The sequence below is a fragment of the Glossina fuscipes genome, unplaced genomic scaffold, assembly GCF_014805625.2.
Source record: "Glossina fuscipes isolate IAEA_lab_2018 unplaced genomic scaffold, Yale_Gfus_2 61256, whole genome shotgun sequence".
NCBI lineage: Eukaryota > Metazoa > Arthropoda > Insecta > Diptera > Glossinidae > Glossina > Glossina fuscipes.
The window spans coordinates 1-10,243 of NW_024003482.1; the positions used below are offsets into that span (position 1 = coordinate 1).

Genomic DNA, 10,243 nt, shown 5'->3' on the forward strand with positions numbered 1-10,243 from the left:
GTGATATACTAAACCTTCTTTACTAACTTTTTTTTCGGTTTATTTGATTGCCTGAAAATAATCCAACTTGCCCAAGCAAGGTGTTGAAAAAGTAGGTCGTTCTTGTTTGTATTTTTTGCGCTTCGGTTTCCCGAATCCTTCAGATCGGCGCTTATTTTTCTACATACGCTCTCCGGCTTAACTTCACCGCATCAAATCGTTATTGTCTAATTTATTTAAGAAATTTACCCGGACTTGCTTTGGAAGAATATCTTTCATTTCTTCCCGGAAAAGTGTGCGCTTGTGTTCTCTCATTTTTGTGATTTTAAAGAAGGTGTGAATGAAAACTCCTTTAGTTGTACTGGCTGGCCCGACACTGGCTTTTTTACCATCGATATATCGTATTCTAAACAAACTTTATCTGCTTTCGAATTCGTGCAGCAATAAGATCGTATACGAGCAAAATTATTTTTCTGATATTTAATATATTTAATTTCTGAAGGACGTTTCTCTTTAATAGAACCAAAGGTTTTACTCTTATAACCGAAAATCGTAAGGTTGTCTATTATATTGATTTTAGGCACCTCGTCTTCATTTCCTGGCTTAACTATTTTATTATATATATATCAATTTCCGTGGCCCAGTAATATTTTGCAAGATACGAATTATTTTCAATTAAAGTTTCCCGCATTTTCTATAAAAGTGTTAGCAGCATTGAAAGGCATAAAGAAGTAGAGCGGAACAGATCGGTCTTCATAGATTTGATGAATATTCTTAGAAAGATTTGACTGCTCGTCGATAACATTTTCTAACTTCTCGGACTTTTCTGCTTCTTCGTTTGGCGGAAAATCTGTTAATTGTGAATTCTGCTTTATAAAGCTTGCTACGAATTTGTAAAGCATATTACTTATATCCCTCGTTTTCGAATGCTCCAAACCCAATTGTGCTCCAACGTCCAACGTCATTGAGTTGAATGAAATTTGTTTTCCACAAGCTATATCGTTCACGGAAGAAGATTTTGGCGGGAAAACTCTGAATTTAATGTGGACAATTTGCACAGAATTATAATATGAATAAAAAATTGATATTAATTGATTGATTAATTTACAAAAATAACGACAACTCAAGAACATACAAGCGAAAGGGCAAAACCGCTAAACACCCGCGTACAATTTTATGCAAAACATTCTACTATTGCAAACATATGACCGCAATGTATAATCCTATACATACATGTTGAATAGATGCAAAAACGTTATTTATATAATATCTAACATTTCATTAGCAACATTATTGCAATATTTTCCATTTATTGTCTTATGTTTGTGGCGAGTTTGACGGTGATATACCTTGGGCATAGTAATGAAATTAGATTTTTCTGCACTATATGGTAAATAGTAACAATAAATTATTTTTTTTAATTTTTTATAACATTTCTGTATGATTTTTTATTTTATTCATGTTTGTATTTTCTATTTTTGTTCAGTTTTTTTCATCATTTTGTTGTTTTTCAACATATTGTTCAATTATCGATTACCCTAGCGGAGATGCGAACCAAGTGTGAAGACAAAGAAAAAAATTTAGGCTACATACAGTGGACTAACTTCATGCCAACACAAATCTATAAAAAGAAGTCTATGGAAAATGTAAAATTGAAGGGAAAAAAAACAATTTAAAAAATTTTCTTAATATTGTTCAACTTTTGCTCATTGTGCCGTACATGGGTATATTGTGGTACAAGGGTATATTAAGTTAGTACGGATGTAACACAACAGTCGAAAGGACTTGAAAAAGGCCCACCTTTTATTGTACCTTATCAGAATCAGAATTCCGAATCAATTTAAGCTGGTCCGTCCTTCTGTCCCTCTATCCGGCTTGTTTTCTAATGTTTAACCTACAGGTCGTAACTTTTGAATATTTTGCTGAAATTTGTTACAGCATCGTATCTTAACCCAAGGACGAACGCTGTTAAAAATTTTTCGACTCTGATCACGTTTTTGACTATTTTCCATATAACTTTATTTTCAAAAGTTGTTGCACGAATAACTTTATTAAGTGAAATGACATAGGGTATTCATTGGTGGGTCCGCGGCCCATTATACCGCCCCTACTTGCTATTTGTATGTTATTTTTGTGCATTTTAGAAAATAGTCGTAATATAGCAAAAAAGTTATAACATTCAAATATTTTTTTTTTTTTGCTTTTCAGTTGCTGCAAGCAAGGTACCGATTTATTTGTTTTTTCATTCCGTTCATTATTGTTACCGCCGAAGATGGTCTTGGTATTGAATGGTGTGCTGCAAGATGAGTGTCCCATGGACACGGCCAGTTTGTTTATGCAGCACCCAATATATAGGGATTATGCACAACAACTATTGAATATTCCTACAAAATCCGTAGGACCTGTGGGACTCTTGTATGTAGGCCAACGCGAAATGGCAGCAGCTGCTCCGCATGATAAGAACATTAATATCGTAGGAACAGATGATGCCACCACTTGTATTATTGTCGTGGTCCGACATTCAGGTAAGCAAGGTTACGTTTACACGTTTATGTGTCTGCTAATATCACGTTTCGTGTTTTCATTAAAGTTTGCGTCAAGGAATAATGGCATAAAGACAATTTTAAACCTTTTCTTAGATGCGTTATAATGTTTTTCATAAACACTTACCCGCACACTTGCACTCGCACTTTTCAAATAATTTCATTTCACACGCACGTACAAGAACAAACACATTTACACATTCATAAAACTGTTTAGGAAATTTTATTTATTATTATATTTCTTGTCATTTTTTTAATGAAAGATATTTTGTTCTAAGGTTCAGGTGCAGTTGCTTTGGCGCATTTTGATGGTACTGGCGTAGATGAGGCAGTCTGTACTATGGTGGCTCGTGTACAAGAGTTAGCCTTAGGTTATCCGGAAGGACGTATAGAGTTGCAATTAATTGGTGGCTATCGCGACCCCCAAAGCTACGGTGAAGAAGTCTTTTACAATATAATGCGTACGTTTCATTAATTTCTTAAAAAATATTATTCATAAAAAAAAATAGCTTCCGAAAGAAATTAAATTAAAATTACAAGAAAATGAGAGAAATATTCATATAATTACAGAATCATTCCATAAACATCACCTTGAAATTGATTTGACTCAAGCCTGTGTGGGTGAATTAAATACGGTGCTACGTGGCGATGTCAATTGTCCGATCGTCTACGGCGTCGGTGTGAATATCAAAACTGGCGAAATATTTCCGGCTGCATTTCCTGAACGTGGACCAGATAGGGAACTGCGCGACGCCCGTATTTTTATGGGAGCTCAAAATGTTTGTTAATAGAAAAGCAAAATAAATAAACTAAATACTAATTATATTGTTCCTTTGTTATATCCTAAAAAAAAAGGTTCTCGATATATACGACGCTGCGCTGGGTATGTTGCGCATTGGTCCTTTTAACTATGATCCGCTGCGTGGAGCCGACCTTTGGTTAGCCCAATCTGATGAATTTCTATTACAACATCTCTCCTCAAGCCCCGATGTCGAACCACCACATTTTGCAATGCATGTAAGTTCGCGTAAAGTCGTATAAGTTTTGCACCGACAAGTGATGGTACACCTATTACAACGAACTACGCCAGACTTCCGCGTTTTGGAGCTTTAGGTTTACCATTTGATTTTTCGTTAATCAAACTCCCATAATCTAGGTTGAAAACAATCTCTTGAAGGGTTCTTGCAAGATGGTACAAAAACCTTAAATAAAATAAAAACTTCATGCCAGCGTTGTTAAGTCTAGTAATTTTAACTATTTATAAAAACTGACAGTCCATATGTAATTAGAAAGAAATTCAATCAAAGGCGATTTCGTTTCCAGTAGTAAGACGACTTCTAAAAAAAATACTCTTCATGTTACAAAAGAACGTACAAAGATTCTGGCGTAAGCTGCAGAATGGACTATTACAACTTGAATATCAACTGATTGAAAGAAATTAACTTTATTGTATCATCAATAAATCAATTGTAATCATCACGTGATCTGCATTATCTTTCTTCTCTGCTATCATTTCTATTGTGTATCAACCTGAAGCTGTTGAGTTAAAAACGCATAACATTGCTAGATATATAGGTCTTATCGTTTACAGGTCTGATCCATTCCTGTCTTTCAAAGCAAAAAAAGCACGTACCGAGTGTACAACGCTTTGCAAACTAATGAAAAAATTTACGGTGTTTACAATGGAGATGGTTCACCAAAATGCACAGCACGCAGATTAATCGTTTACTTCAGGGAATTTTGATATTAAAAAGAGAAAGTCTGTCACATTTCATCCTACGATATAGCCTTAAAATTAAACATCGAACGAAAAAGCATCTTAAACTACTTACATTAAGTTAAAAAAGTAAGCACGAAAAGCTTGATGTTTAGATAGTAAGTTATTTAACAAACAAACATATAACGGACTGAGAATCTTTCTGAGAATCGCTAAAGAGAAATGCAATCGACCCACTTTTAAAAAGATTTGCAACAGGCGATGAAAAACGGATCGACTACGACAATAATGCGCGAGAGAGATCAACTTCCATAGATGGATGAAACTGCACAAACGGTAACGAAGTCGCCAATGATTCCTAATAAGATAACGTTCTGTATTTAGTGGGAATCGAAGCGATTCATTCATCCACTACCCCAACCCAATTTTCTCTGAATTGGGCAGGACGGTTGTTTCCACCACTACCACACTACTACTACTGTTAACAAGTAATGCGATTAAATTATAAAATTGAGGCAAAGTGAGCAGAATTCATTAATAGGAAAGATGACATGTTCCCTCACGACAATGCCAGATCATACACATTTTTAATGTATCCCCAAAAATTGACAAGATTCGATTGGGAAATGTTAAGGTAACCAACATGGAACACAGACTTTAGTCCGTCTAGTTACAATTCATTTCGCTCTCTTCACAACTCTCTTAGTTGACTTTCCAGACTACGAAAACTACTTGGTATAGTTTTTCACAAAGACATTTCAGAACTCTTGCACTAACGGCGTAACGATGTTACCAAAGGAATATCCAACAATTCATGGTCATATTATGCTATAACAAAGTAGCTTTAGGGACATAATAAATATGTCTTTGAATCTTAGTGAAAAGACGCCATAAAGTTCTTCTTTTACGTAATATGGTGCGGTATGCATAATACGAGATAGGGCCCATATGTATGTATGTACATTGCGATATATAACAGATATGTAAAGCAAAAAGACTCGGACCAAACCGAAAGCAACTTTTCTTTTATAAAGTTACTTTATTATGTATCAAAATATAATTTGAAATGAATACAATAAACAGATCGTTTCTCGCTATTTCATAATCAAATATCGTACAGAAGATATTGGCCCGAATTGAATACCGTTTCTTTCTTGTTGTAATATAATTATCGCCAATTTAAAACTTAAACTATACACCTTGCTTTAATTTACATAATATTTTTCCAATCTTTTGTTTTTTTTGTTTCTCAGAGGAGGTCTACTATACGATTTATACAAGAGAATCAATTTCCCGCCATTACGGTGTTCCGAGATAATCGCCCGCGTTATTACCGACGTGATGAAGCTACGGGTTTTTGGTCCCTGGTTAGATATTAATTTTATTAAAAAAAAAAAAAAAAATGCAATCCTTTATTTTCCTAACTTTTATCAACATCCCCCTAATTTGTTTTCTTTTTTACTTTATCTTTCAATTAGGTTCAAAGTTAAAATTCGTTATTAGTAAAAAAAACAAAAAATCACCTTTTTTTTAAAGCGAAGCATAAATTATTGAATTTTACGCCAGGTTGGGAAAATTAAAATTATAAGAGAAAAGCCTTAACTGAACGAACAAAAAAATGTTTTGCTAACTTTATAAATTTTTTTATTGTGGTAAAAAATGTTACATGTGTGCTTGTGTGTATTTACATTATAATTAATATAAATTAAAAAAAAAAAAATTTTATATTTGTTTTTCAAACTTTTTTGTTGTTTTTTTTTTTTCTTTAGTTAAATCAAGTTTTATGTATATGTAAATACAAAAAAAAAGAAAAGATTTTTGTTTAAATAAAAAAAAAATATTAAAGGTTAATATTTGAATATCCATGATCAACGATTAGATTTATGTAGGAAAACGCGACCACAGCTGCAAATGAAATAGCGTTTAAGGTGAAGTAATCCAAATTCCGAACCCATCCGAATCATTATTATTTTCACAAAGGATGTGTAAGCCTTATTTAATGTTAATTGAGAATTATCTAAAAGATGTGCTCTAAACATGTAATTCAATTAAATGAATGCAATTTCAGTAGTATTAATACATAATAACAACAGCAAAACAATTCTGTTATGTATTATTCAGCAACTTAGTGCGTATTGGATTTATAAAATAAAAGAAAAATGTTAACTTGATAAACTCATAGAAAAAATAAAAAAAAATCAATTAAAAACTTGATTAAAAAAAAAGAATGGTTTTTATTTTTAAACATTTGTGGAGGATCATTTCTTGCCAGCGAAGACCTATTATTCTTCACATATCGTGAAAATAAGAGATGTAAAGGTATGCAGAATTTAGTAGGAAATAGTAGTCGTTTAGTAGGATTGGGTACGAAAGATATATGAAACATATCAAAATGTTTAAGAAGACTATTAACTTTTCAAAATAGACATCAGCTTGATGTAAGTTTGTACCACAACGTGCCTTACTACCGCAATCAGCTGTTGACAATAAGCCAGTCTTTTTCTTTTTTTGCACCACTTGCAATGGGCTTCAGTACTTCAAAATTGTAAAATATTTTACCTCTTGGTGTTTATACGCGTATTTTTGCAGTGAAATTTGAAACGTTTCTTGCAAATATTCACTATAAGTATTAGATGAAAACCCATTACGGATTATTAACGTTTTGCTAATATCAAAATAACTTTGTAGCCACTTGCTATGCATCTGTATTTTTGAAACTGTGATTGTTCCCATAACACACGACAAAAGAGCGGATTTATAATCTTAGGTAGATCAAGAACGAGATGCATATTACAAATGCAACCCACGTGCTTTATTGGTCTATTTAAAATCAATACGAAATACAAAGATTCTTAGCCGAAATAATTCAAGTTGAATCTAAGCGCTTACATTATTAGTTTCACGAAAATTGAGAACTTCCCAAAATTAATGACTAGAATTAAATTTGCAAACTTTATGGAAAATTACCTTAATAACGCTTAATAACTGTGCCAAATGCAACAGTAACTTTATCCAACAATGCTGTCTCTATGTGAGTAAAAATCTGGATGCCACCATGGCACCACCTTAAACCATAAAATATTTGGGCAGCATATGGTTATGATCTCATTTCCAATGTTAACCATAAAGTCAAGCTTCAAATTACTTGTTTTCATATCGGAAGATAAAAGAGTACGAGTGCCATGCAACCGGATACGCCTATTACTGTTTTTATCGTACTGCAACTGAGAAGGCATTGAGACAAAATGCGTCGAACATAGCAAAAGCAAGCAGACTCCCTCCAGTTCATGAGCCAGACTCATTATCGTCGATAACTCCTCTTCCGTATTTACATAACCGTCATTTGCCAAGTCTTCCCAGTTATCTACTAATTTATGAAGTAGTAATTGTGATTTGACCGAATTTGTATCTTTCCTATCGGCATTTGCAGGAAAGCCTAATTTGAACTCGATGTAAGTAGTGAAATATTTTGACGATCTTGTAATCCATGATCTCATAAAAGTACGACCAATTAAAAAGTCCAGGTTAAGCTTTTGCTGTGTACGCTTTATAAACGGTTGATGACAATAAAACAAAGACTCTATAACAAAACGTCGAATACAACGGAGATCTCCATAGTGCATGTTATGCCGTTGCAAGCGCTCTGGTAAATTTAAAATCCAAATCTTGGAAATCCTTGATTGTCCGCAGTAACGTGCATACAGGTTTTTCCAATATCTACAATACGCAATGCTACTCGCACTTTGGCGGCAAATCAATGCGTAAGTTTGTACATCTTCCGGTTCTATATAATCGGCCAAAAGAAGCCATACTGTATCACAGATGTAATTGTATTTTTTACCTTTCGGCTCTTCTTTTTTTGCGAACTCGCTTATAGCTTCTAAAGCCGGTCCAACGCATTTGCCTTGACGTTTACGTATTTTCATACTCAATACCATGGAAGGGTTTAAAAAAGCAGCTGATAAGCATATACAATTTTGGTTTATCCCAATTATAGATAATCTCTTATATATACATAAAGCTATGCCAACTTACAACGTCTTGTGCTTCTTCTGATAACTCTCTGCAAATAAGCATCATTTGATTCTACGAATGACGCTACATCGTCACTACCATATGACATGCTTTTTGTTAGACTATTGAAATGAAAGCACTTTTAAAAAATTTAAACTTTTCAAAACTTTGAGAAGAAGTGATTATTTTCTGTTTTACACGAGCATTTTTGTTTGCTTTTTCCTGGCGAAATTCTTCTTCTAGATTGCATAAAGCTGATACATTCACTGAGAGAAGTTAGCACATGATATTCCTCGTAGTATCGGATTGATGGAGCAAAAAGTTATAATTATTGAATATGTTAGGAGGTTGCAAGTATTTTGATCAGTGTCGTATTTTGATGAAAATAATAAAGTAACGCGACAACGGTTAAATTTGATATTTTTTGACCTTCCTCTACATAAAATAACAATTTTTCGTTTAATATTACCACTCTGTTTGATTACCACTTTTTCAGATCGACACAGCATGGCTTTTTTTCTGCCAGAGATATAGCTTTGCGTTGGTGTTTAGCGTTTAAAAAGAGAATTCGCAGAATCCTTAAGAATCTTGCCGAAAAAGTTTCGTTGGCGGTAGAAAAACAATCTTTGAAATTAGTTCTAAGTGAAGCACGATTTGTGTGGGAGATCAGCAAAGCGTCCTCATTTTGCTGGTGATGTTTTTTGATACTTCAGCTGAAATATTTGGATATGTGAAGCACCATCTGAAAATCTTTCAGTAAACTGTTAGCATCAATCGGGTGCGTATTGGAAGCAAATGTAAAAATGTTTCAGAAAAAGTATGATAGTTGAAGTTGCAGATGCGAAGTGCGACGTCGTTAAACGTCTTTGCTAACGGTGATGACGAATTCCTGAATGAGAAATTCTTGCACACAATGTCATTTATCTTTATATATATCTTTATCATTTTCTTTTATTGTTAGATAATATTTCAATGCACGAGGAACGATTTACACGCAAGCATCGCTGTCCTTAGTTGTGAATTCAAAACGACTTGAAGTGCTCTGCAAAATATTGCGGTTACTTAATGGTGGAATAAAAAACAAAATAGCTTAAAGCTTCGAAAAAAAAAGGTTGACATCAAAGGAAACACTTCAACAAAAATTCAAAAAAAAAATGTGCCGTAAATTGTTGCGTAATTGTAGGTTAAATATTATATTCAGATCATTGGGCTTTTTTATAGTTTATTGATGTCAACAATACAACCTCTTACGTTAATATATTCAATATAACGTTTCCGTTAATTAGTGTCTACTTTTTACTGCGTCTTTAGTTTTTAACTCTACCTGTTCAATGAATATCAAACACTTTTGACTACCCTTTTATGCCGCTTCAGATCAAATCCTATGGATAGACTAACATAAGCAGTTGATAAATATGCACAAATTCGCCCTTCCGCTTTTTAAATTATAATGAATGGCGGTGGCAGTATGGAGAAGTTTTAGGAAGATTCCCTGAGAATCTCTTTTCATGGGTGACGTTGGTATTGGTCTTAAATAAGTTTCTAAACAGCTCGGCTGTTTCCGCCAAGTCTGTCAACTCCAATTAGTGCCAATACAGAGATCGAGTAGAAGTTGTCCCTAGGTAAATAATTTGGGCGGATAGAATGCCTTTTTGATGTAGCGAATGAAATGCTTTGTGGAATTATTAATTCATAACAATTGATTTTATTTAATTTTGGCATGGCTATTTATACCTAAATTTTACAAAATACCTTATTGCTAGCGTAAGCATAAAGTTATGACGGATTACTTTAATTAGGGCGCCTAGCATTGTATTGCATTTCGAAATTTAATTTTCAGCTAATTGAAGTGTGACATAATTCGTCTTTTTCTTTTTGCAAGTGAATTATGCTGATTTTACATAATTCTGTCACACTTTAAACATAACGCATAACAACGATATGCGATTACACTCCAATTTAAGTTATGGTCGCTTAGCACAGTTTTCCA

The 10,243-nt window shown here is 33.6% G+C and overlaps 2 protein-coding genes across 4 annotated transcripts; one reads left to right on the forward strand and one right to left on the reverse strand.

Moving 5' to 3' along the window:
- Positions 1 to 2,162: 2,162 nt before the first annotated feature.
- On the forward strand, positions 2,163 to 5,812 carry LOC119643561 (protein N-terminal asparagine amidohydrolase). 2 transcript variants are annotated; one of them, XM_038042949.1, is made up of 5 exons: positions 2,163 to 2,504; positions 2,807 to 2,983; positions 3,093 to 3,301; positions 3,378 to 3,539; positions 5,493 to 5,812. In XM_038042949.1, the coding sequence occupies exons 1-5, from the start codon at positions 2,252 to 2,254 to the stop codon at positions 5,616 to 5,618; spliced, it is 927 nt and encodes a 308-aa protein (XP_037898877.1). In that variant the 5' UTR covers positions 2,163 to 2,251; the 3' UTR covers positions 5,619 to 5,812. The 2 variants fall into 2 exon arrangements, with proteins under 2 accessions (XP_037898877.1, XP_037898876.1); XM_038042948.1 differs by having other exon boundaries at positions 2,164 to 2,504; positions 2,801 to 2,983.
- On the reverse strand, positions 3,546 to 8,503 carry LOC119643560. Of its 2 annotated transcripts, XM_038042947.1 has the most exons (3): positions 8,275 to 8,503; positions 7,207 to 8,197; positions 3,546 to 3,724 (listed from the first exon to the last, which is right to left on the reverse strand). In XM_038042947.1, the coding sequence occupies exons 1-2, from the start codon at positions 8,360 to 8,362 to the stop codon at positions 7,248 to 7,250; spliced, it is 1,038 nt and encodes a 345-aa protein (XP_037898875.1). In that variant the 5' UTR covers positions 8,363 to 8,503; the 3' UTR covers positions 3,546 to 3,724; positions 7,207 to 7,247. The 2 variants fall into 2 exon arrangements, with proteins under 2 accessions (XP_037898875.1, XP_037898873.1); XM_038042945.1 differs by lacking the exon at positions 3,546 to 3,724 and having other exon boundaries at positions 6,012 to 8,197.
- Positions 8,504 to 10,243: the final 1,740 nt, after the last annotated feature.